At 40.3% G+C, this 26,879-nt stretch overlaps 3 protein-coding genes across 6 annotated transcripts; 1 reads left to right on the top strand and 2 right to left on the bottom strand.

Moving 5' to 3' along the window:
- Positions 1-5,347: 5,347 nt before the first annotated feature.
- Positions 5,348-9,064, bottom strand: eif4ebp3l (eukaryotic translation initiation factor 4E binding protein 3, like). The gene is made up of 3 exons (XM_003445820.5): positions 8,652-9,064; positions 7,005-7,181; positions 5,348-5,970 (listed from the first exon to the last, which is right to left on the bottom strand). Exons 1-3 carry the CDS (start codon positions 8,782-8,784, stop codon positions 5,942-5,944), a joined length of 339 nt encoding a protein of 112 aa, XP_003445868.1. The 5' UTR covers positions 8,785-9,064; the 3' UTR covers positions 5,348-5,941.
- A 4,992-nt stretch (positions 9,065-14,056) lies between these two features.
- Positions 14,057-23,620, top strand: acsl4a (acyl-CoA synthetase long chain family member 4a). 4 transcript variants are annotated; one of them, XM_013271757.3, is made up of 15 exons: positions 14,057-14,205; positions 16,026-16,563; positions 16,653-16,830; positions 16,958-17,067; positions 17,458-17,596; positions 17,683-17,833; positions 18,039-18,162; positions 18,730-18,801; positions 18,906-19,045; positions 19,142-19,314; positions 19,596-19,670; positions 19,766-19,954; positions 20,116-20,230; positions 22,297-22,454; positions 22,567-23,620. In XM_013271757.3, exons 2-15 carry the CDS (start codon positions 16,207-16,209, stop codon positions 22,722-22,724), a joined length of 2,139 nt encoding a protein of 712 aa, XP_013127211.1. In that variant the 5' UTR covers positions 14,057-14,205; positions 16,026-16,206; the 3' UTR covers positions 22,725-23,620. The 4 variants fall into 4 exon arrangements, with proteins under 4 accessions (XP_013127211.1, XP_025753701.1, XP_025753702.1 ...); XM_025897916.1 differs by having other exon boundaries at positions 14,070-14,205; positions 16,153-16,563; XM_025897917.1 differs by lacking the exon at positions 14,057-14,205 and adding an exon at positions 14,214-14,238 and having other exon boundaries at positions 16,153-16,563.
- A 259-nt stretch (positions 23,621-23,879) lies between these two features.
- Positions 23,880-26,841, bottom strand: nxt2 (nuclear transport factor 2-like export factor 2). Its single transcript, XM_003445819.3, has 4 exons — positions 26,658-26,841; positions 26,489-26,575; positions 24,326-24,470; positions 23,880-24,186 (listed from the first exon to the last, which is right to left on the bottom strand). Exons 1-4 carry the CDS (start codon positions 26,670-26,672, stop codon positions 24,002-24,004), a joined length of 432 nt encoding a protein of 143 aa, XP_003445867.1. The 5' UTR covers positions 26,673-26,841; the 3' UTR covers positions 23,880-24,001.
- Between the last annotated feature and the right edge of the window lie 38 nt (positions 26,842-26,879).

Raw genomic sequence — 26,879 nt, forward strand, 5'->3', positions numbered from 1 at the left:
AGAAAAATATGTAAGTATGAATTAATTATATGTAAGTGTTAATTAATAATGCTCATCAGGGAATCAAAGACATTAGACAGGATTTTTTTTTTTTTTTTTAAACTTTAGATATTTTTTTTTACTGTTCACACGCAGGTGCCCGAAGGATCTCCTGGGGATGGTGACACTCTTTTCTGGAGAATTGGTTGGTAGGTAGGTGGTAATTTCATACCTGTTGATCCTTAATCTGCCGATTTACTCTGATAAGAAGCGAATCATTTCATAGTAAAGAAAACCCAGGTTTAACCCAGAAGTTACCTGGATAAGCCAGCCAAGTCTGGCTGCTTAGCATAGACCTCAGTTCTTTCTGAAGCTCTCCCAGAGTGGTTCTTGGCTCTTGGACAACTCTTTTGATGAGTTTTTTGCCTCTTCTATCAGAAATCCTGTGAGGAACGCTTAATTGTGGCTGGTTTGTGGTGGAACGATGTTCTTTCCACTTCCCTAATTCACTGTAACATCCTGAAGGTCAGAAATATGCCCGTAACTGAGGCCATCAGTATCTTTTGCAACAGTAAGGCTGCTACAGTCTTGCAACCTTACTGTTGCAAGACACTAAAGTTGCAAGACCTTTGCTTTTACCTGTCATAAGCTGCATTTTCTGTGACACCTTGGTAAGGGATGGGGATGGGCAGGGATGGCTCACTAGGTAGTGTGGTCGCCCCATGATCGGAAGGTCGGGGGTTTGAATCCACTGAACGGCTACCCTGAGGTACTCTTGAGCAAGGTACCGTCCCTACACACTGCTCCCTGGGCGCCTGCTTAGTGGCTGCCCACTGCTGCCCACTGCTTCACTGAGGGAATGGGTCAAATGCAGAGAGAGTAATTTCCCCATGGGGATTAATAAAGTATATATTATTATTATTAATGAGAAACCTTTCTTATAGGCCATGAGTTAGGACTGAACCAGCTAGTACTCATTTCCACTGATAGGGGGCAGGATTGTATTCATAATAGAGAGAGATCTCAGCTGACTTCTAAGGCTTTCAATGCCTTTTCACACCTCCTTTTCTTCATATGTCCAAAACTTATTCCTTGTGTCATTCCACGTCACTACACATGGCTTAATTGAAGGACTCATTTGTCTTGGTTTCTTTGTATGGGCAGATTATTTGTGATGTTACCATCATCTGGTAATGAAGGGTCAATAGCCCCATTACAAATATAAGTTTGTTTTCCCAGCTGTAAGTACTCATTATGAAACCAAAACAGGATCTGTAATTCTTACATCAATACATATTGCTGGATAATATTTACAAATTCATTAACATACATCATGTTTTCTAAGACAATAACACATTTATATCTATCTTATTACATTGTAAAGTAACTGTCAAATGCAAACCAACCAGCACATATCTCACATATAAGGGTTTTTTTTTTTTTTTATCACTGGTAGATGTTAAACCAAAATATAATTGTTCACTATTATATATCAGAATCAGTATATGTGCACATACAAGGAACTGGGCTCTGTTTTTTTCCCTTTGCATTCAGTGTAAACAGAATGAACAAACAGCCAGTGTAGTAACAACATGTATGGCATATCCATACTGTATGTGCAATGGTGGAGAGTGCAAAGATGTTTGAATAAATTATGAAATAAAGAAGGGATGGATAACTGGTTACTATATATACAGTATATACACGCTTGTTTCAGCAGCAGGTATGGTGGATGTTTGATAATACACGATATTCTGTTTAATGAATGAGTAGCATACCAGAAATTGGACAGCGTGACCGCTGCTATTGACAGTTGAATTTAAAAGCTAATGATTTCTGTTCTGCAAAGAATTCCATGTAGCAACATGTGATGAGGCTTGCACATTGAGTATGTATAACAGGACACCTGTATCAACAAACAGAGCTGTAAACCGGTGGTACCACTGGGTATCGAAACCCTGATCTCTGACATATGCACACTAAGCACAGTATGTTTACAGCGGAAGCGTAAAGTCATGCGCAGAAAGTCTGTTGATGAAAGTTACCGGTGACACATTAGGCAACAGCAGAGATTGTGCAACAAACAGCGAAGAAATCGTCAGCGTTACTGAGCCAAATGCAAGACGGTGTAGCCTGCATTGTAAACATTGCAGACCAGTTCTGAAGACATGAAAAACCATTCAAAAATACTTTTCAAAGATCACTTCTAGGGAATATAGTAACTAAATTAACAATGAAATGTTTTCAAGCATCATATGAGTCTCATGTAATCCAAGAAACATCTGACAGTGTCTCATATTTAACTTCAGTGTAACAGCGATCGAGGAATTAGAGTTTACAGTGTACTCTTTTACTCATGTGCTCAACTGGAATCCTGGTAAACAGCTGGCTGGCTTTCCTGCGATCTAAGTAATGTGAAATGGAGTTTGTGTGCGTGTATGTGTCAAACATGCGGCCCACATCAGCCCACTCCCACCCATCCAGGCCCCTTCCTGTCAGGATAAATGTCACCAAGTAGGCTGTGTGTTTGAGTGTCTGTTTACATCGTCACCAGGGCAATTCATCCTGAACTTGTACTGCTGGGCTTTAACAGGAGCAGCTGATAAAAATAGATCCTCATCGGCCATGCCAGCTTTACCCAACCCTCTTACAGGGAAACTGGGAGGGGCGAAGAGGCAAAGAGGGGATATTTAGTCTTTGGAAAAGGGCACTGGAGGAAGTTTACCAGGGTTCATTTGAACTCATATGGCACGGGTGGTCATCTGTGGTGTTGTTTTCAACAGCACAGACATATTTTTTCCAAAATAACATTTCACAAATGTGCAGCAGACCAGAGACTAGTAGTCCACTCATTGAAAACACAAAACATTTCAGGATCAGCTGCTTGCTGGACACAGTGTAATGTATGCAATGCAGTGAAAATGCATTGTATTGGCCTACTACACTCCTGAAATGTGTGCTATTATATCTTGTCATATTGAGATGTTGGAATTATTGAAAAGGAATTCTATTGCAGGGCATATGACAGCCTAAGTAAATCTCTCTCACTCTGAGACTTATTATTGCTGCAACAAACCTTTCTTATCATTTTTCTGAAGTCGACCCATCATCCTTTCCCTCGGTTTATATATGCTGTTGCAATAATGGATACACAGATACTGGATGCAAAATAGCTTGTTTCAGATAGTTTAAAAGCTGAGAGCCTGCACTGAAGTCCACGGTAAGAAACAGGGATTATTTTGAACTGTGAGTCATGTAAAGCCACTCTAGAGGAGTCCAAGAATTTAAAAAAACAGAGCTGGCAAGAGCATGCAAAGTCCATTTATGTACTTTATTAAAAATAAAGAAATAAATCAAAATATGTTTGAAAATCTTGGCTAACATTTGTAGCTTACTTTAGCCTGGATTCAGCTGTAAAATCAGTTCAATGCAGCGTGTCTGTGAGAAAACCAGAATTCAGCCAAATATAATTGATAGATGGTGACCTCGATAGCCTAGTGAGATGTTTTGATCCCAGATAAGAACATGATCATGCTTAGATAAACCCCAGAGAAATTTAATAGTACATCATATTCCCTCTGGCAGAGAGGAACCCCTTTAAAACTATGGCATGAGCATATGGTGCTTGTCACAGTCACCTGGCCTTGCCCTCACATGCTTTCCAAAACACTCAAACTGTGTGCTGATGTATTATTACAGTGGCAAAATGTTAACCTGCTGTCTGAGCATTGTATTTGCTGTAAGGTGAGCTAATACAAGGTAACAGAGCACGTTTAATTTGCTTGTTCTTAAAAGAACTACAGTTACTACACTGCTAGCTTTAATCAATTAGAGGTGGTTGCTAATAACATCTGCAAAACCATATGTCTTCAACATCTGAACAGAATGATGTCACAAAATTACACATGAATAATGTGGGTCGGGGGTTTGAGTTTCTGTTTTTGCTTGAGTACTCCATTCAGAATAGACTCTCTCATTATTATTAGCTAAAATACTCAGTAAATCCACAATTACATATTTGAAATGACTGTCTGGTCAAATACCAGCAGGTGTCATACCCCCGCCCCCATACTGCGGTATAGTTTTACTGTGTCTGGCCTCTGAGGTGCAGCTGCTTTCATTCCTTAAGACCAGACCTACTTCCACAGTCAGTTTCCCTGATCTATAGTGTGTCAGCGTCTGGAATAAGCAAGCATGCCTAGCACTGACCTTGCTGAGTGGCCAAGGCCGGAGACACAGTGTACATGACTCTGGGCAGCCTTGTGCTTCAAAGCCACTCCTGCTAAATATCAGAGAAAAACACTTAATAGATTTTTCAATGGTTTTTTTGCTATGTCTGAAAATTCAAGATTGCATTTCCCATCAACATAACGAGTGCGTAATACCAGGATAAAGACTACAGCTGGGGTTCTCATACGTTTTCTGGCAATTTAGAAGAAAAATATTCATGAAACACATCCCGCAATTTATTAATTACAAAAAAAAGTGAATTTCAGTGAAAATGGACTGGTGCCTAGATAGCACCTGTCTACTCAAGCTGAACACTCAAAATGCTTTCTAAGTTTCATTCACCCAACCTCACCCACATTTATCTTTCCCACACACACACTGATAAATGCATCTTGGACAATGATACTTCAGCATGCAGATTAGAATAGCTGGGGATTAATCCACAAAACCTTCTGACTGGAAGGACTGATTTTTATTTTATTTTTTTCCTTTTAATTTCCCACCTCCTTCGCCTAGAAAAATCATATTCAGTCTGGCCCTGTTCACATAGATCAGCAAAATTCAGCTTCTATCCACACGTGGATTTCCCTTTTAAGAATACAAAAATATCAGTACACAAGTAATGCAATGGTAAATGGTAAATGGCCTGTATTTGTATAGCGCTTTACTAGTCCCTAAGGACCCCAAAGCGCTTTACGCAACCAGTCATCCACCCATTCACACACACACACACATTCATGCAACATACTAACTGCCTAATATCCATTTTGCATGGCAACATGCTTTTTTCTTACAAGGTGTAATAGGGTCATTGTCTTAGCTACACTGGCTATAGTAGATTTCTGTGGCATAAGGCAGCACATACTTACAGGCTCCTCCCACTTGAAGTCCATTCTGAGCCCCGAGAAAACCTCACAACATAGACTTGTACTTTGCTCAGAGTACACGTTATCAAACTTTACGAGCCGTCCCTTTGGGGCCATAAAAATACATTAACACTTAAAACCCTCGTAGACCAGTTCTCTTTGGAGAAATACATACTTTACTGGAAATGGTACAAGTTTAACATAAAGACTGTAAAGGCCTCTTAACTTAGTGTACAGCTTAAAAGCTAAAACATGAGCAAAGACAAAGCAAAGACAGTTTTCACAGCCTTTATTTGAATTTCTTCACATTCCATCACTTCCTCAATACAAAACAAAGTAGGACCTGAATTTCAGCAGTCACCCCCACAATGTTAGGTGACACCCGTCTACCAACCAAAGAAAGTTAACCTTTCTTTTTAGGGGCGGGAAAAAAAACATAACTGATGCATGCATTGAAAATACCAACTTCATATGTCTTGGTATACTCATCTTATAGTCCCTCAACTTTAAAAAAAAAAAAAAAAAAAAAAAGCAACATAGTACAAGTTTCTTATTTACAAAGATTTTAAAAAGTGAAATCAAAATGGATTTTTTTTTTTTTTTTTTTTTTTTTAAATCCTGCTACAGTTCTGAAGTGAATCAGCAACCAAACAACCCATTTAGTACAATAAACACTTGTAGGGTTAAAAGCACCCTACTTTCATGCTTTCATTCTTTAATTCCTGACAAAAGCTTTTATGTTTAAAAAAAAAAAAAAAAAAAAAAAAAAAAAAAAAAGTGAAAAAGCTTCATTTGTAATGTGTTATGGTCAGTGATGACCTTGGAGGCATTTTAACAAATATCTCCACAGGAGGTAATACTGCGGCTCAGATGTCCATCTCAAACTGGTTGTCATCTGTTGGGAAAAAAGAAGCACAAAACAAAACAGTTGAGATTAAAAATGGTGAGATTTGACAATCTGCCATCAACTTATTTGTGTGGTTGCAGCCACACCTTAACCGACAATGGTGAAGAGAACCAACTAGCTCTTATCACTGCAAAGGAAACCATCAAGGGGGCGAAAACACACGGACAAACCAAGGACGTAGAACATAAAAACAAGACCCACGGCACGTCTTGGGTGTTTTTACCAACACAAACAAGGAGACAAGTGGGCAGGGGTCACGTGTAATCCTCATGGTCTTTAGTTTGACAGGAGGAATGGAGGAGGGCAGATTGATAGCTGCATGTACTTCACTCAATAACAAATGACTAATCTGTGAACCCAACCTTTGGTCACAATAAGCCCCACTAGAGGATTTGTTGCCAAAATAAGGGACTTTATCTCTAGCAAGTCACAATATTCTAATCGGAAATCAATAAAAACAAAAACAAAACAACAACAAAAAAAGTCAAGTTGTTTACCAAAAGACATTAAACTAAAAAAAAGAAAGTGGACGTATGATGCTTTTCCTCATCTTGTTACAGTGGCAGACACTCACATTAAACACTGACCTCATTATCTGAATCTTTGGCTGTGTTTGTACAAGTAATCCCAGTGAGTCACAAGCTCAGGCTTAACACTCGTTTAAATGCTCATTTCTAGAGTTGTTTTATTCTCCTGGCCTAGAAAACGATATCCTTAACATATGATCATCTCACACAACTTTCTGTCTTCTGTCCATAGTGCACATTGCAAAACAAATTATTGAACTCTATTTGTTTTGCACACCTCAGTCACATGCAAAGCTTTTGTTTTCCTCACACTGTTTATCCAGAGTGTTCAGATTGATAAAGTTGTGTTGGCTGACATCATTCTCACAGATAAAGGGAAGAATAAGGATTCTGGACTTTCAGGAGACTCAATATGTACCAAGTAAAATTCTACATTACAAGTTGTGATGACATAAATGAATCTTATATGTACAAGACAGAAGACAAGACATTTACCTGCAATGTCTTTCTCTTCCTCTTCTTCCTCCTCTTTGAGATCCTGTAACTTCCCCGTAGAGTGTGTGGCTGGTATAGTTACCCCTGGGATCTGGGGAAGACAGCATGGGGGGGTCCGAGCAAGAGGAGAATTTCGACAATCCAAGAGGAACTTCCTGTCATAGATGATGCGGGTACCTATGTTGTTGTTTTTTTTGGGGGGGGGGGTAAAATCAAAACAAAGAGTCAAACAACAGAACAAAGGCTGGACTTCTGCAAGCTCAAACTGCAGCCTAGTTATAACTCAAGCCCCTTTACAGTGATCCAAGTTGCACATCTGGAGAGTTGGACAATATTATTCTGTATTGGAGGGGATTTAAGAGAGGAAAGTGTTGTGCGCACACAATGGGGAGTGTTTAGAGCCGTCACAGTAATTCTAGGAATTCTAAGAAATCAAACCACAAAACATTCTCACTTTGAAGCAAGATGCTTTCAGATTAAACCCACATGTTTCATATTTTGACTCAGTAAAAGCGGTTACATACGCAGCAGACATTAAATGCTTATGAATGAACCTAAAAGTACTTATTTTTCTTTTAAAATGGAGTTTGCACCATCTACAAGGAAAAACACGTTGAATAACAGACTTGCGGGCAATTCATCCTAGACAAAGGGAAGCAAAGCAAAGGGAAATGGGGCAGGGGAAGGGGGCTGGAATGCAACCTATAGTGAAAGCAGCGACTGTGCCGTGCAGCTACATGTGAAAAAGGGGGTCAGCAACACAAGCTCTGACCCCGATAGGGTGTGTATAATTTAATGTGTCACTATACAAAGTGTAACTCAAGTCAAAACTCAGTAACAACATCCTATCACATGTCCTTTGGCATCCATTTTTAGGCCTTTTTCTTGAAATGTTTACACTCCACCATGCATTACACATTTCACCCCCTCCCCCTTCAAAACGTACAGAATGTTCTCTACTGTTCCTCAAATGCAGAACAGAGAGGAGCAGGGATAGGACGGCCTCCCGCTCCTCCACCACTGCGAAGGCCAATCACTCTGCATTTCTGGCAGCGAGACACATACACCCCAAAAGTCACGAGTTAAGACTGGGCGTGTTGTGTTTGAGACAACAATCAGCAAGTTTGACGCTGCAACAAGTCACTGATCAGACCACCGTGTTTGCGTTTGTCACATTGGGCATTGTTGTTACAAGCCTTACCAATACAAGTCCAACTAAGAACCCAATAGGTATGTAGTTATACATGTATAAAAAAAAACAAACAAACACCGACGTTAAAGTATTAACCAACTCGATGCAGGTAAAACACACTCGTGAACATACGGGGCTGTGGCCTGCTATGAGCATGCACTCAATCTACAAACGAGGCAGGGGCCCCATCTTTGTCCACTTTTTGGTCTCGAGCAAGTGCGAGGGCTGTTTTTATTGACGTTAGGGGAAACCAATATTACATCAGACACTTTATCGGCTGTTGTCGCGTGCAACCTATCGCGAGAGATGATGCGTGACTGTTTGGACGTAGGTACAAGCCATTCGTTTCCAGCAAAAGTCGAACTTTTGGAGGGTTTTTCCCTTTTTCTGCCCGTTCAGTCCTGAAAACATTAATTGAGAACACACAAAAACACAACACAGTGCAGTTTTCTTACCTCCAGGCGTGGTGGAGAACAGGGTACCCCCGGGTGTTTGGCTGTAACAGTCTGGTAGCTGGGACCAGTCCTTCAGGGTGAGCACCCTGGTGGGGATAGGACGGCTTTTAACCTGATTTGCGTCGACCGACATGCTAATTCTGGCCTGACTACTGCTTTAAAAAGTGCCAGCGACTTTCTTTGTTTCTTTAGCCCCGAAACTCGTAAATACAAGTTTCCCCACAGCTTTCCTCACGGCCAAAACTACGTAAGATACCGTAAAGTTTTACAAGCTTCACCTGCAAACTAAGAGTTAAAGCAAACTCAAAGTTTTAAGGTCTGTCACGACAACCAGCTTCTAAACGCTGCTACGCTCTGCATTTGTGGTACCCGAGTCTGCAGCAGCCAGCCGTCATGTTTTTGTGCAGTAGCTATCAGGCACGTGGGACAACGTGTATTGGGTACGAATGTTTATCCCCAAACGACAGTCCGCGAGGGCGGTGACAATGAGTAAAAAGAGCGATTTATCCCACACTCTATCGCTGTCAGTTTACCCCATGGGGGAAATAGTGGGAATTGTATTATTACCAATGAATGGCGTTAGTTTCTCTTTGTAAACGAATGGTCTTAAAATAGCCATATACTGGATAGAAATAACACGAGTTCCCGCGAGAATACCTGGACAGGGCTCATCTGGTTCACAAACCACGCATCCACCTCGTGGTTGTCAATCACTTGGCAACACTGCCCCCTACATGTGTGTCAGTGTGTTAGTACCATGCCTTCATGTTTGGAGTAGAGACACTGTGTGCACGTCTCTCACGTGGCACCTCCAGATCTCTGATCAATAACAGCAGCACCGTCTATACGGGTTACAGTCATCTCTGTTTTAAGTTTCCTTTAACCAGGAAATGCATTATTACTCTCCAACATTTCATTTACCCAAACATGTCCTATATTATTTATAGGTTTATGTGGAGATATATTTACCCGTTTCAGTGTTTTGGAACAAAGTGTGCACGTCTAGCACGAATCAGCAGAGCTCTGATCAATCCCAGCAGTAAGTATCAATAAGGGTTACGCGATTTACTTTTTCTGTAATTGGGAGATACATTAGATGCATATAGTTATACATTTGTCTATTTACCCACTTGTGTTGCTTGCGTTTTATTTTATTACATTTATGAATAATAAAGATTCTCGTGGAGTGGATTAACTGAGCAAATAGAGAAGCAAAACAGATTTCCCATTGGTCTGGAAATTTCTAGCCTTTGGCCAGTTAGTCATAAACAGATGCATAAATAAACCTGTATTTCCAATAGAATATGTACACAAAAGAGAGAATTAAAGTTGGCATTAAATCGGTTTAATCAGGACTCCTTTAAAGTAACCTATTTGTTTGTAGTTTTATTTGACAGATTGACTTTCCTTTTGGTTTTATTTTGTTTTAAAACATTTTCTCCTACTTTTCAGCCACTTGAGGGCGACATTGACGTTAACACAAAGAACACTTTTTAAATAAAAAAAAAAAATCTTTCTTATAGTAACTGCCTGTTTCCTGGGATCTCCTCCACGCTCTTGAGTCTGTGCTAGGAGACATACCAATGATATTTATTGATGAGCTGCACTGGAGGAGTTGGCCTATCTGTGCGACCTTTGTAGGGTCCAGGTCTGGTTTGTGTCATTGTTGCTGCTCTTAATTTCATTAAGTCTGGTTTGTGTCATTGTTGCTGCTCTTAATTTCATTAAGTCTGGTTTGTGTCATTGTTGCTGCTCTTAATTTCATTAACACCAAAGCAGCTGAACCTCATTAACCCCATCTGCTACTTCACTGACCACTTGAGGGCGACATTAACATGAACAATTTGTTCATATTAAATGTGTGTGGAACTTTTCAATGACTGGTCTGGGTGTTTTAACTGAAAAATTTTTTAGCGCTACTCCAGTATTGCATTGATGCTTAAAATAAACATCCTAGGAATCAGGTTTAACTTCAGAATAATTTTAGGATGTCAAATTAATTTGACCACATTAATGAAGTGACCCTAGCAGCAATTTGATGAAATCACTTTTAGAGATTTTGTTTGAATGTTTAAAGGAAAAGCTACGGAGATTGTTACGCCTTTGAAATCCAGCTTTCATCTGTGACCTGCAGAGGATGGCCTGAACCAGTTTATCTCTGGGCACTTGTTACTTTAAGGTTTTTGTCACAAAGAAACTGGGGCTTTGTGTGGTGTCAGTGATCCGACAATAAACTCATTAACTGACTTTGAGTTTGTGAATTAACATTACACAAACTTCCCTGACAACACGTGCTAACTATTAGGTTAGCATGTGTTAGCATTCTATGATTCATTGGTTACACACATGGAACTCATGTTTGCATAACACATCCCTCTATTCCAGGTACCAAGGAGAACAGGAATGACAAGATTATGGTTTGCATAAACCTCCAAGGTATATGCGCTTTCCAGTACGTTTTTTCATTCATTCTTGCGAAATACTACAGAAAGGTGCAGCTCATGATTTCCAGACCTTATCATAAGGGAGGATTGCTCAGAATCTTCTGTTTACATCATATTTGTAGCCCCCGACAGCTGAGCGGTTGTGGAAACAGCCTGACTCATGTATGCTCTAACGTTCTGGTTGAATGGTGTTTTGGAAGTATCATTTCCAAAGCCTTCGCAAGGAACTACAAGCAGGAACGTGGTGCATTCTCATTGGTGCAACTGCTTAGACGCAGAGGTGTCAAACTCCAGTCCTTGAGGGCCAGTATCCTGAATCTTTTACATGTGTCCCTGCTCCAACACACCTGAATAACATTAGTAGGTCATTAGCAAGACACTATAGGTCTTGACTGCATGCTGAGGTGGCAACCACTAATCCTACTCAAGTAAATTTAAATAAATTTTAAGTGTTTGGAAAAATGTACTTTTAAAAATACTTTTATTGCACCATGTTCATTCATTCATTAGCTGCTGTAACATGAATCAAATGGCTGAATTGCTACCTCAGCATGCAGTCAAGTTCTATAGTCTCCCTAATGACCTACTAAGTTTATTCAGGTGTGTTGCAGCAGGGACACATGTAAAAGTTACAGGATACTGGCCCTCGAAGACTAGAGTTTGACACCTGTGGCTTGGAGGAACAAAAGAGTCAAACACAAAAGTATATCTTATATGTAAAATTACAAAGAGTTAGACAATTTTTTAAAGTAGTTTTAAAAAATAGTTCTTCAGGTTTTCTGAAGGATTTTTGTCACATTTTTCTTTAGACATTGTCTGCTTTTTCAGTCATTTTCAGTCCAATTTGTGTATCTGACCATTTTCAAATGAATAATTTTTGTTTGTTAAGACACTCAACACTGACCTATAACTTATCTAAGCATAGAGCATCAAAGTTAACACAGTTTAACAAATATGTTTTGGACCAGTAAGGTCATTCTCAAACAGCTATTAGCTGAAAACCTTGCATATGTTGACCTTAGAAAATCTGAGGAAACTGGAAATGCAGAGGACAAAAGAAGAAGTGGTAGGCTCCAACAGAAAAAAAAAAAAAAAAAAGACTACAGCAGGTGAGCAGTACCTGAAAGTCATGTCCTTGATGGAAAAAAATAAAAATAAATCAAGCCTGTGGGATCCGTGTGCAACGTCTGACTGCTATAATATCCCAAATTATACAAGGAGTAGGCTGAAAATCAATGACAACAGGTCTGTTTCCAAATGTGAAAGTTTTGGTTCAAATTGTTGTCCCTATGTACAGAGGAGGGCAGGAGGGTGGTACAACAATAAGTATCTCAAGCCATTTGTAAAGCATGGTGGAAGCTCTATGATGGTTTTGGGCTACATGTCAGGCACTCTTCTTGGGGTGGAATGATCACTTCAGAAAAGTACCATCACATTTCGATCCATCATGAAATACCATCTGAAAAACATTTGATTGGCAACAGTTTCATTGCTCAGCATGACAATGATCCCAAACACACTGCCAATGCAGTAAAATCTTATCTGGATAGAAAAACACACAATGAACAATATCAGACATGGATTGGCCTCCCCAGAGCTCTGACTTCAACATTATTGAAGCAGTGTGGGATCATCTTTATATAGAACAGAACAAAATGCAGTCAACATCCAAAGAAGAACTTTGAACTTCTTTCAAAAAGCCTGGGGAACTATTCCTGAAGACTACTTAAAGAAATGTCAAGAAATCTGACTAAGAGAGTTTTGGTGATTATGTCAAATATTGACTTTAAAGCTTAAAATACAATCTCTGCTTTCAATTCATAGGCTCTATTACCATGTATGTGTGTATACTGATTTTGCATGTAGCCAAGATTGACTTCATATTTCCACATGTGCACTTGTTTCAATAAATAGCTGCACCCATTTCCAGTTTCCCTAACAAAATACAAGGAAGCTGCCTATTTATCATGGGTTGCCGGAAACTTTTGCACAGTACTGTAGGGAGTCATTTTGTCAACTCAGTGATTTTACAATAGAATGTGGTGATAAAGATGATGAATCTTACCTAAGTTGTTGTATTGTTATTGTGGATGAGTGCTCTCATGCACTGAATTTGAAAAAAATAAATAAAAATCCAACATCCCTTGTTTCCACAGCTGACTTGTGCCTCAGTGATGGGATGTTTATTTGCTTTAAAAGAGTTTTCTCTTTCTCTCTCTCTCTCTCTCTCTCTCTCTCTCTCTTTGTTTTTTTTTTTTTTTTTTTTTACATCACAGAGTGATATGCCGTTGTGCTTTCATTGTTTTTCTTGGATTTACTTCTCCAACTCCTACAGTTTTGAGCTTTTCTGGATCTATTCCATGTTTCATAGGTAAACTCGCTACTGATACATGATTTTAAATAATCTTGTTCAGGCTAAGGACTCCATAGTCCAGTAATCAGCAATCAGTCTGTGCTGTATTTACGTACCTATTTATCCATCGATCTATTTACAAGGGGGAATGGTGCTTGTAGAATTTTCAGTGACATTAATAAATACCAAATCAGGCACACATCAAAGCAGATTCATAAATGTAAAAACCAGGTTTCAGTCTAATATTATACGAGGTTATGTGAGTTCCATTATATATAAACATAAATTATCAGATCTCAACTGGATTTATGTAAGCTGCATAATATGTAAACAAATGATCTGATTTCAATTATCAGATCTATCTGCAAAATATATTAGATAAGAGTGCAAGTACGGTAACTTTATTATTATTATTATTATTATTATTATTATTATTATTTTGCTTTTGTTTGGATGTAAACTTCGGAAAAATACACACATAACCATTACATGATGAAAGAAAAATACAGGTGCTGTAACAGAGCCAGAGAACATACGCATTACTGACTTCCTGTTACCTTTTTCTTTTTCTTTTTTTCTTTTTGTTTTTAAGCGGACGTAGCATAAAAGAGCGCAAATCCGCTTTGGCTGCTCATTGGTCGAGAAATATGGAATCAGATGACGTAGTGGTTCCGGGTTTCTAGGTCCCGACAAAAGGTAACTTTCGGTCATTTGCTAAAGAGCGGCACACGGCTGACCGGGCTTTCTTCAGCTGAAGGTAAGAATGCTGCCAGTCTGCCAATACAGCAGGGTATCACTCTCTATCTGACTGCTGTAATCTCATTAGAGCCTTTATCCGTTAGTTAATGTGTGCTGCTAATATTGAGCGGGTTTAAGCGACAGCAGCTAACGTTAATCAACTTGCCAGTGAGACTCGCCGTGCCAGCAACGTGCGGCGGCTTTTGTCGTCATTTCGTCTGCCATGCCGCTCCTGACCCATTGTCGTTTCACTGCTAGATAAGGAGGTCAGATTTGCTTCCCAGCTCGCCTTATTTTGAAGCAGACCAATTATGTAAAGGGGGCGAGAAAGTCGCTTTAATTTTAATTACAGCTCGTATTGCTTTTCATGGTGTTTTAGGGTAACGTGTTACAAGTGGAAACCGCAGACCCCGGCTACAACTTTAGCATTTCCCGGTATTAAACTGTCGCTTTTGTTAGCAATATCTGCCCTAAACGGATATGCAGTGTTGGGCTTTTACCGTTAGATAACGTGTTATCACTTACAACTAGATATAGACGTGTGAGGAGATTTGCATCGAACCACTCACTCCCGTATTCCCGTGTAAAATGATTTTAATTTACTTTTATTCAATTCCACCCAAGAGAGAGAGAAAAACTAGTGTTTTAAGCTAGTGAACCATGGCTTTTCCATCATCATCACCATCACCACGTCCTGTCATCACACAGGAATGTTTTCAGGGTATTTTTATTTCCACAAGTAAGAGCCCAGAAAAAGATCCTGACATATAAATATTTCTATCTCCGCCGCTTTGATTCATGTGTGGGTGTACTATCATTCTTTAAGATGTATGGACAGATGTGACGTACACGGAGGATATGATTCACTGAAATGTGACTCACGATGAAGTGTGTAAGCTTTCAGGATTGGGAAAGCCAGTTACGTGGTTTGACCTTCTTTTTGCATAAATGTCTTAATGTAGCCAAGTACACACTGTTCTTTTATTTACAGGTAACCGGTGTCTGTCTTGTGCCATAAAGCAACTTTCCACATAATAGCTGACTGCCGTAGGCTACAATTACTTTGTCACGTGCTAAACGGGTTCAGCCACAGAGCAAACATGTGGATATTGACTACATTTTGCAATTATGAGACGCAGTTTGTTTTAACTACTTTACCGCCTCTGCACTCTAAGGATATCAGCAAGCTGAGCTTGCTCTATAGTGACCCTTCCCTGACCACCAAGTGGGGTGAGCCTAAAGAGTATTGTCATTGGTTGTCTGCAGCACGATCCTCATTGGACAGTAGCCAGTCTGGTCAGTGTGACCACATCTCCGCACTACTTCATCCCTCCATGACCTTTCAGTTAACCTGTTGTTTAAAAGCAGGCAGGTGTTTGAGTGCAACAGAGGACATTATAACGAGCTGAGCACTGAAAGCTTTCAGACATACAGAGGCGGTTTGGTACGCAGCGAGGAGGTGGTGAGGCTGTGGATACTTGCCATGTGTAGTGCAGTCTTCCTGTCTGTAAAGAAGAGGTAGCACAGTGGTGGAAGGGTTTAGATAAGCCTGAGATACTGATGGTTAATGGTTCACTTTTTATTTTCAATCTAGTGTTTTGTCAGAGTTCTGTCATTTCCTTTAAGCAAGAAGTCAACCGCCAGGCGAACTTGGTTAACCACCCAACTTCCCTTTTGTGACATCTCTTGGCATGCGATAGATATTTGGGTGAAAATCAACTCTCTCTTGCTTTTGACATCTAACTTGAGTCATTTAAGTGATCTCACAGGCAGCTGATTAATGAACTGTATCAATTGATTGTGTTTTTTGTTTGTTTTTCTTTTCTGTCTCAACTTTAGCTTAAGCATTTTGTGGACCAAATATTTACATACTACAACTGTGGGACTCTTAAGAGTTTAAGAGCTTTTTTCTCTCTTCCCGTCCAACACAATTCTCCTGACGCACCTCAAACATCTTTGGGACCAGCAAGCTCGACACCTTTCTGATAACCTGCTGCTCAGCTCCCTTCCAGAGAAAAGCATGGGTCTTCAGTCAGACTCTGTCCTCCAATCTATCCTCCTTTTTCCAATCCACCTTATCATATGGCTGTACTCAATAGTATCATTCCTGCCTTGGTACTACCTCACCGGAGCTGGCCAAAGAAAAGCTCTGTCCAAGAGGATAAAAGCCCGTTCCAAATCAGGTTGTGCCGAGGGACCATACCGCTCCGTGGACCAATTTGATTCCCTGGCCAGGGAAGACTTCCCAGGCAAGGACACACTCGATAAGCTGTTTAAGCATGCTGTGCAGCGTTTCGGCGAAGCTGACTGTCTAGGAACCCGAGAGATTCTGAGCGAAGAGAACGAGACTCAGCCCAGCGGCAAAGTTTTTAAAAAGGTAAGGTTGCTCAGTTTACTGCTCTGTTGACAGATGCTTAAGTGATCAGAGATGTTCGGTGTTATTTATGTGACCCTTTCCCCTTTTAGGTGATCCTAGGGGAGTACAAATGGTTATCCTACAATGAGCTCGACTCCATAGTCAATGAGTTTGGCAGTGGATTGGCGGCTTTGGGGCAGCAACCCAAAAGCACTATTGCGATCTTCTGTGAAACCAGAGCAGAGTGGATGATCACTGCTCAGGCATGCTTTAGGCGCAATTTCCCACGTAAGTATATCTCAGCGCGTTCAATCCAAGATTTTGGGGTCAGATAGCGTGAATGCTGTGTTAAGTGTTTCATAATTTAATGCTCTCACTCACTGAAATCCTTTTAAAAAAAATATTATTATTGCAGTGGTGACGTTCTACGCAACACTGGGGGAGGATGCAATTGCTTTCGGACTGAATGAGACGGATGTTTCACATTTGGTCACCAGCGTGGAGCTCCTTGAGACTAAGCTGAAAGTGAGTTAATCCTTTACAGCACATGGTCCAACCACCACTCCTAAGAACAAGAGAAGCAGTGATATGATTATTCTCATGAGATGTCTTTGTTTACCATCTAACCAGCCTCAATTATCATCACATGATTATAATTTAAGATGTAGCAAATTGTTAACATTAAAGTTTGGAAAACCCAGAATAATATTTTTGTCCACAGCTTCATGGATGAAATAAGGAACACAGAATTGATTTGTTAAAGCAATTTTAAAAAAAGAAGATGATGCATTTACCGGCTTTATGTTACAAAGAAAATCCCAAAAGGACTATGCCTTTTCTTTAATGTTATTTATAGAAGGAAATCTTGTACTTGGGCATCCTGTAACATTTTTACTCTTTGCTTTTTCTGCATAGACTGTACTGCCACAGATCCCCAACCTGAAGCATGTGATCTATGTGGATGACAAGAAAATGAACACAGAAGGCTACCCAGCAGGGCTTTCCATCCGCAGCATGCAGTCCGTACGAGAGATGGGCAGGCAGCCGGAGAATGGTGTGTATTTCTGACTCACTCTGGTTGTGCTTTTTGTCCTATTTCAGGCACAGTACAAGACAGTAACGCTTTCCTTTGTTCTACAGTGGCTAGGGCAATTGTTGAGCCCCAGCCATCCGATCTGGCTGTTGTGATGTACACCAGCGGTTCCACAGGCAGACCCAAAGGAGTGGTCATTGTCCACAGTAACCTAATTGCAGGAATGACAGGCCAGTGTGAACGCATCCCTGGGCTCGGGTGAGTTGCAGCAATGGCTGATTTGTAGGATTTTAGTAAGGCTACTTGGAGATGTGAAGAAATCTAAGAAAAAAAGAAAGTTTATTTCAAATTGGAACTAAGGAAGTACAGTCAAAGATCCTCAGTGTAACATTGGAAAGAGGAACTGAAAACGTCAACTAATCGTTGGTCCTAACCTAGACTTTCTCTCACTCTACTGTGGCAGGCCTAATGATACCTACATAGCCTATCTGCCCCTGGCTCATGTTCTGGAAATGACAGCTGAAATCTCCTGTGTCACATATGGTTGTCGGATTGGCTATTCGTCCCCACAGACGCTGTCAGACCAGGTAAGCAGCTCCGACGCCAGGTTGTTTCTGTCACTGTAGTCTTTATTTTAATTGACTCTTAGTGGTGTTGCTGTTAATATTTAGATGAAAATTCTGGCTTATTTCAACCTGTTGTTTCACAGTTTAAGTGGTCATTGTGACTCTGTGCCGTGGCACCTGTCCACACTTTATCTACATTGTAAAGATTTGAGGAAACGAGAGTTCACAAAACCAGATGTGAATCATGTTTATCATGGCGAACAGTAGCTCTCCAAAAAGACAGCTTTTTATATTTATTTTTTAATCTTACTGAAAGGAAATGGCTAACTTAGCCCACTGGAAGTTTTGCTAACTGCGCAACAAATCAATTGGAAATGATAAGAAACACTTTAATAATGTCTGGTTTTATTAAAACTTGAGGCATGAGTTTGTTCACAAACCAGTGTGACTTGATCTTGCCTTTGTCGATTAGATTCTGTAGTCTCTGGCCACAATAGCCACATCAGTGGGAAGCAGGGCAGATTGAGGAGGAGCTGCATTACAAATGTTGAATAATTATTTCAATCTTTTTTTCCTTCTCCTCTTTAGTCTACCAGGATAAAGAAGGGAAGTAAAGGAGACTGCTCTGTGCTCAGGCCCACACTGATGGCAGCTGTGCCAGTAAGAACTTTGTTTTTTATTTATCCTGTTTGTGTCTTGCTTCATTATTTTATTTTGTTTGCCAACTGGTGTCTAAATAAATCCTATATGTTTGGTCCAAAAAGGAAATCATGGATCGCATCAACAAGAACGTGATGAGCAAAGTGCAGGAAATGGGTTTCGTTCAGAAGATGCTGTTTACACTGGGCTACAATTATAAACTGGAGCAGATCAGGAGGGGCTATGACGCACCGCTCTGCAATGCGTAAGAAACCTCCTATGCTTTCCTGTGACCCTTGCACTAAAACGTGATTGGGTTGTTTAACTTAAAATCAAAACACTGCATGATCTCTCTTTGCAGGTTGTTGTTCCGGAAAGTAAAGAAACTGCTGGGTGGGCGAGTGAGGATGATGCTGTCTGGAGGAGCCCCCCTGTCCCCGGCCACTCAGAGATTTATGAATGTGTGTTTCTGCTGTCCAGTGGGCCAGGGCTATGGCCTCACTGAGACCTGTGGAGCAGGCACTATCACAGAGGGTAAGATAACATTTTGAGTGCCCAAAAAAATGACTGATGAGTTCAAATTTAGGCATTATTTAATTTAAAAGAAACAAATCCTGACTTAGTTTTATTTTAAGATGGATTAACTAAAGTGCCTCAGTTCCCTAGTGATTTGCTGACTGGAAGCAGTCATTTCTGTAGTGAGCCTGGCCAATAGTCACACAGGATAAACAAATACCTCAGTATAGAAGCAGATGGGCCTAAATTGTAGATGATGTTTAAATGACTGTTCTTAAGAAATGTTTTTCATTTTACAGTTGAAGACATCAGCACTGGTCGTGTTGGAGCTCCTCTGATTTGCTGTGAGATTAGACTCAGGGACTGGGCTGAAGGTATGTTTGGGGGGGAAACATGCCGGGACACGCTTGTGCAGAATGGAAAGTATCTTTCCATTGCAGCGTAATCATGTGTTTTTATTTTCACCCAGGTGGCTACACCAGTAAAGACAAGCCAAATCCAAGAGGGGAGATCTTGATCGGTGGCCCCAATGTAACCATGGGCTACTACAGGAGCGAAGGCAACAATCAGGACTTCTTCGTGGATGAAAATGGTCAGAGATGGTTCTGCACCGGAGATGTAGGAGAGGTTTACCCAGATGGCTGTCTACAAATTGTTGGTGTGTATATTTCTTTTTCTGGGTGGGGGTGGGATGCTACTGTGAATGACATGTTGTATAAAGCCCTTTGAGTGCTTAAGTAGAGTGTGGTTTTGTTTTTGTTTTTTTAAAAAGTGCTATATAAAAATCAGTCCATTTATCATTTACTTTTTCTTATCAAGACCGCAAGAAAGATTTGGTGAAACTGCAGGCTGGAGAGTACGTGTCTCTCGGTAAAGTGGAATCTGCTCTGAAAAACTGCCCTCTTATAGACAACATCTGTGCTTATGCAAACAGGTGAGTGACCTACTGTTTTTTTTTTATTTATTCAGGGAAAGTTAAAACGATAGGAGATGCAATTTAGAGGCAAAGTTTTTCCATATCCTAATATATGATTTACATCTGGATCAACGAGTATAATGGCAGATTATAAACGATATGGGGAAACAGCTAAATGAATTTGCAGATGGTGACCTTTCCATAAGCTGTTTACAGTTCAAACATCATATTCAACTGCTGCAGGCATCTGTTTTTACTCCAAACCTAAGAACACGAGTGCTTCTTGAAACATCTTTTTCACTCTTCACGTTTGACTTTGGTAATTTTGAGAAAATTACGTTATAGCGATCAGTCACAGATTAATGTCAGGACTATTTCAGTATATTACATTGCATGTTAAGTCAGCTGAAGTTTTGTGCTAATAAACACTGACACAGATTTGCATACGACGGGTACAAACAAATATTAATTCATGAGTTACTTGCATAAAGTTAGAATTACAGGAAATGTTATTCAGGGTCAGGGTTTCTTATCAGTCGATGCAAATGAACCGGGAAATAGAAGATAAAGGTACTAGTAAACAACCCAGATGACATTTCCATGAACTGTTTACTGTACGTATGGTATATCCAGCAGCTACAGGCTGTTTCTGTCTGTACTATACATGAGTGCATATCTATACAACTGCTCCTTCACTTATCTCACACTTGGGATTTGAGATGATGATCTCCGTTTGAAAAGTGACTGACACATTTTTATCATTAGTTTAATAAATGCAGTATATGGACAAAAGAATTGGGCCACACCTTGCAATCATTGTTTTCGGTTCTTAGCCAAATGCATATACAATCAAGCACCTAGTCATGCGATCTGCCTTTGCAAAGATCTGTGAAAGAATGGGTCATTGTAAAGAGCTCACTGAATTTGAGTGTGGTGCTTTAATAGGACAAAGTTGGTGTGGGACATTTCTTCCCTACTAGATATTCTACAGTTGACTATAAACGTATTATTAGAACCACACCAACTCAGAGCATGTAAAGTTGCAGAGCAGGGTTTTACAAAGTCACCAACGATCTGCTGATTCAATAACTGCGGAGTTTCAAACATCAGCATAAACACTGTGCACGGGGAGCTTCATGGTGTGGGTCTGCATGGCTGAGCAGCTCGTGTAGGTCATCCAGCAAGCTAAGGTTTAATTCATTGGGTAGGTGTTGTGTTTGTTTTTGTTTGTTTGTTTGTTTTCCTGACCAAATATAGAGTTAAGCAAGTGTTTATTTCTGGGGTCTTAATATAAACATAATGTGCAGGAAAATGTTTTTCAACCTAAATTCAGTCCAGTCTGTTCAACATGTGTTCTGTTACAATTATGCAGGCAGGTTTAGTTCCGCTTCTGAAAAGGGGCACCCGGTTTAGCTACAGCAGTACTGACATGTTGTCATAACTGTTTAAACATGGTATATTGCATAATATTACACAGACACGGTTACTCAGGATGTCCCAGCAGTAGCAGTATTTCTCAACGTTGCCAGCACTTGCTTGTATCACAGCTCCACTCCTTGAATTCTTTTCTCCTTTTATCATTCCACATCAGTCAACACCGCTCATGCAGTCATTCTTTCCCTTTTGTTTTTTTCCTGTGCTTATTATACCTTCATGCCTACACTTTAAATCATTTCCAGTCTCAGTTCTTCTCAAAGCTCCAATAAAATCAAATTGTTACTGTTCATACATAATTACCTGACAGGCTTTAGCGCCTACACACTTGAACTGACAGCTTTCAGTTTGAACACTCAAACCGTCACGAAATTCTTCCCACTTCAGATGTGTCACCTGCACTCTGGCTGACATGAGAACTCCAATTGACGTTTAAGTGTTTTAATGACGACTGAATCGCCAAATGTAGGGCTCACTTCGACTTCAGCCGATATCGGAACAATTAAATTTGGCACCTAATAAGACTGAAGTGATTACAGCTGCAACTTGAATTAATTCTTTCGTCTGTAGTTGTTCAGTGATGGGCATGCGACGTAATGTTGAACCGTTTCTAAACTTTTTTTTGTTTTTTAAATTGTGTGCCCTTGCAGTGATCAGAACTATGTGATCAGCTTCGTGGTTCCCAATCAGAAAAAGCTCACAGAACTGGCCAAACAGAGGGGCATAGAGGGAACATGGGAGGAGATCTGCACTAATCCTGAAATGGAAAGCGAGGTCCTGAAGGCGATCAAGGAGGTCGCCACTAACAGTAAGAGTCCATTATGTCTTTTCACAGCATTGTGATAATAGAAGCTATGCAAGTTTTGCTTTCATCCATACTTTGTCCAAACGTGCCTGAACATCACTTTCCTTCCTTGTAGTTAAACTCCAGCGATTTGAGATTCCAGTGAAGGTGCATCTGAGTCCAGAGCCGTGGACGCCTGAAACCGGGCTAGTCACAGATGCGTTCAAGTTGAAGAGGAAAGAGCTGAAGAACCACTATCTCCATCACATAGAGAGAATGTATGGGAGGAAGTAACTTCCAGCAGGTCCACACCACCCAGGAGTCACCATTTTCACCATAACCACTATTTTGATGTGTAAATATTCGTCTGGTTACAAAGCTGTAGTTTGTGTTCCACAGCTTCACAGAGAAAAGCATAAGCTGTACATAGTTGTAGCCGTTTATCCACGTGTGTGTGTGTGTGTGTGTGTGTGTGTGTGTGTGGAGTGTGTGAGAGAGAATGAGTGAGTGTGAGAAGTTGTGTTTGTAAGAGATGCACTAAAGTGTCAATTTTTGTTATTAGAAGGGTCAAAGGCTATTGCAGCTCTCAACTGCCATCCATTGGAAATTGCTGGGACTCTAATTTTGTAGCTGTTAGAAACGGCACCTTCGGTCCACATGTTGCTTAAGCCTTGCTGCTGCTTTCATTGAAAATGTTTCAAAAAATAAAGAAAAAAAATGTCACCATGATCACAGAGGCATGTCATGCTGTTTTGTAAAGTTGGAGTACTGATGTTAAGGTGCCTTCAGTCTGCAGTTCTCATGTAGTCGAGCAAAAGTGGTAGCTAGACAGTAAAAAAAGGCTGAATTGCCGTGTTTACTTGACTGAAAGGAAAAATGCTCCCCACCGCAGACACATCGACACGATAAAGAGCATCTGCAGTCGTTTGTTCGTGTCTGTGTATCTAGCTTTGTTTTTGTTTCTTACCTGTGTTTTATTTATGCTTTAATGTTATTTTAATGGTTTATTAAGAAAGGAAGACCAAAATGTGTTGGCCTAAATGACTCAGGAAGACAGACAAATGTTTTAATATATGAAGTTGTCAAATGTGGGGTATAGAAACATTTTGACAAATGTTTGTAGGCACCTTATTAAAAAGCATGATTAACTACTAAACTGCTTAGCCTTTATTATAGTCACAACTGGCATACTGTAATACTGTGTGTACTTTACCTCAGTTAATAGGTTATTGTACGATTTGGTATAAAGGATCCTCTGAACTCTGTTTTAATGTTTTCTATGTATTTTTCCAAATACTGTTATGTTGGTGGATTTGCATTGTTAAAGTTTTAAGTACACAGACGATGGCAGTCACTTCAGTTGTTTGGTGAACCTACGTGTATTTATTACTCCCATCATTGCAGTCACATACCTTGTTCAACGTTTCAAGAATAAACACCTTTTCGTACTCAGTGTTGTATGACACTTTATTTTATTACAAAAAAAACTGAATATACAAATGCAATATTGATTATTATTATTAAGGTGATCACTGCTGAGGCCTTTGTACACTTCAGGGGAAAGCAGAGCCTCAGCTATTCCAGTCTTGAAAGCGGAAACAGTCGCTAGCGATCTTCCACACGGGCTGATCGTTGTTGGGTGAAGCCTGAGCTGTTAGGAGAAAGTTCTGGTTGAAAAAACGCTGTTTGTTCCCTTCAAACTTGACTGTGCCACCGGTCACCACAAGCAGTGTTGTCTGGCCTTGGGTTGCTTGCTCTGTGAATGAGGAGAGGTTACAGTAATTTTCTAAAGCAGCAATAGAAGAATAAAGGTTTACATTCACATTTTAATGAGACAATATGATTAATAGGGATCAATAGTTCAAATGTGTTGAGTTTGGGATTGACCCACTGACCGTGCACAGGCTGGCAATCCAGTGTTTGAACCTGGAACTCGCTGGATGGCAGTGACTCAAAAAACTCGCCCAGAGCTTCCTGTCCTGACACCGCATTCCCGTTCCACACCAAGGTGGCCTTGTCCAGGTAGAGCCGGATTAAGTTCTAGCACATGGGAGCCAGAAAATGGTGAACATTAACAGCAACAGTGACATCAGCCTGTAGCAGAGCACCACGCTCATTAGCTCTAGATCGCAGATGTCGAAATCCAAGCCTCAAGGGCCGGTGTCCTGCAGGTTTTAGATGTGTTCTTGATCCAACACAGCTGGAAATGGCTAAATGGCTAAATGACCTCCTCAACATGTCTTGAAGGTCTTCAGAGGCCTGGTAATGAACTAATCATTTGATGCAGGTGTGTTGACCCAGGGTGAGATCTAAAACCTGCAGGACACCGGCCCTCGAGGCCTGGAGTTTGACACCCCTGCTCTAGATAGTGAAACTGAAAAGTTGTGATCTTTAAAATGAAATCTATCACTTTAAGAATAAGACTGTTTTCACTGCAGAGGAGCTGTGGGTTAGCTCACAGTTGAATCCACTTTAATAAATTTACATCACAGGCGCCAATATGGAAGCCTTCACAATATCTCTTACTTAGAAGAGTCGGCATTTTAAAGTTAAGTTTCAACATGCTATATAACCTACACTCATTGGCCACATTATTAGGTACTTATTCAAGCTGGAGCCCAACCAATGTACTGACCAATATATCAGATATATCAGGATTTATAATGGCCATAGATGAAAATGAAAAACATAAAGATGAAACACCCAGCAGAGCATCTGTGAATGCATTCAAACCTTGAAGCAGATTGGCTACAGCAGCAGAAGACCACAGGCTGTCACTCGTGTCAGCTAAGAACAGGAAGCGGAGGCTACAATTCACACATGCTCACTAAAGTTGACCAAATACAGAAGACTAGAAAGTGTTGCCTGATCTGATGATTTTTGCTTTCTGCTGCAACATTTGGCAGGGTCTGAATTTGGTGTAAACAAAGTGATAGCACAGATCCATCCTTGTATCAACAGTTAAGAATGGTGGAGGTGTGATGACGTAGGTCAGTGATTCTCAAAGTGTGGGCTGCCCCACCCCCGGCAGGCCACAAAAGGTACTGCAGGTGGGCTACAGTGATAACAGAAATTCAGTTTGTAATTAATGTACTCACATGTACACTTAAACATTTATATACATCTATACATTTATCTGAAACAGAAATTAAAATTGGTAACTGGAGGTGGTTAGTTTGTGATATTACTCATTACTCTAACTTAAACTCTGTATTGAAGGAGTGGGTCACACATTGGCCTTAACACTTTTCGTATGACTGCACAGCATTAGCAATTTATAGCTAATGTGGTTTGTCATTTTCGTTTGGTCTTTAACATTTCTTATTAGAGTTTAAGATTTAGAACTGGGTGGGTCCCAAATAATTTTCTGGTTTTTAAAACGGTCACAGCACTCTTGACTTTGGGAATGACTGGTGTAATGGGACATTTTCTTGGTACATATTAGGCTCCTTTGTACCAGCTGTTTAAATGTCACAGCTTAGCTGACGTTGCTGACCATATGCATCCCCTTGTGACCACAGTGTACTCATCATCTGATGACTACTACGACAAGCTCTTCCATCACATCGCAAAGCTCAGGCCGTCTCAGACTGGTTTCTTGAACATGACAATGAATTCACTGTAGTAAAATGGCCTCCGGTCACTAGATCACAATCCAACTTGGCCTTTCAAAGTGGAACAGGAGTTACATCATGGATATGCAGCTGACAAATCTGTGATGCTGTCATGTCCACAAGCACCAAAAATCCCCAAATCACTTTGTTGAATCAATGCCATGAAGAATTAAGACGGGGCTGAAGGAAAAGGAGGGGCGCAACTAGAAATGTGTGCCTCATGGAATGACCGGAAGGCCGGGAGGGGGGTTATTTTTTACGGATTCAAAGCTTATTGGTCCTTCACATTTAGGGATTACAGAATTAAGACAAAGAAATGTGTTGACTTGGCCACACATGTGGAAAAATAAGGTAATACGGGGCGTATTTATGGCACTTTCAGGCCACCGTATGTAGTTTGGTCTTACAAATTAATTTAAGTTAAATTCCAGAAACAAAACTCACCCGCCTCTTCTTATCCATACAGTCGTAATAAATGTTGACAAATTCTTCTGAATATCTGCATGACTGGTCGGCATGAGTCCTGAAATCCTGAAGAGATAACTACGTATTACTCAAAGCTGGACACGGTGATTTAACGTGTGTTTTTTGGAAACGACATAGAAAAGCTTACCAGGGTGGTTGCCATATGAACGGATAAATTATTGGAAACAACTCAAAACAAAAATATTACAAAACGACTGGTAAAACTTAACAATTCAGACTTCTTTTCTTCTCTTATAATTTCTTTAGCAACCAACACATTTCTATCACACTGGGTATTACTTCCTCAGGGCACCAACTCTGCCTATCAAAATAAAATGTCAGTACAATCTTTCAGACTCATTCAAGCGTC

Source organism: Oreochromis niloticus, linkage group LG2 (genome assembly GCF_001858045.2).
Source record: "Oreochromis niloticus isolate F11D_XX linkage group LG2, O_niloticus_UMD_NMBU, whole genome shotgun sequence".
Classification (NCBI taxonomy): domain Eukaryota; kingdom Metazoa; phylum Chordata; class Actinopteri; order Cichliformes; family Cichlidae; genus Oreochromis; species Oreochromis niloticus.

Coding starts and splice junctions, on each gene's coding strand:
- eif4ebp3l (XM_003445820.5), bottom strand. CDS start 8,784: ATGTCGGTCGACGCAAATCAGGTTAAAAGCCGTCCTATCCCCACCAGG. Junction 7,182..8,651: donor GTTCTCCACCACGCCTGGAG/GTAAGAAAACTG, acceptor ACAACAACATAG/GTACCCGCATCATCTATGAC. Junction 5,971..7,004: donor GGAAGAGAAAGACATTGCAG/GTAAATGTCTTG, acceptor TTTTCCCAACAG/ATGACAACCAGTTTGAGATG.
- acsl4a (XM_013271757.3), top strand. CDS start 16,207: ATGGGTCTTCAGTCAGACTCTGTCCTCCAATCTATCCTCCTTTTTCCA. Junction 16,564..16,652: donor GCGGCAAAGTTTTTAAAAAG/GTAAGGTTGCTC, acceptor TTCCCCTTTTAG/GTGATCCTAGGGGAGTACAA. Junction 17,597..17,682: donor GGGCAGGCAGCCGGAGAATG/GTGTGTATTTCT, acceptor TTTGTTCTACAG/TGGCTAGGGCAATTGTTGAG.
- nxt2 (XM_003445819.3), bottom strand. Junction 24,471..26,488: donor GTATGGATAAGAAGAGGCGG/GTGAGTTTTGTT, acceptor CCCATGTGCTAG/AACTTAATCCGGCTCTACCT. Junction 24,187..24,325: donor GGATTGCCAGCCTGTGCACG/GTCAGTGGGTCA, acceptor CCTCATTCACAG/AGCAAGCAACCCAAGGCCAG.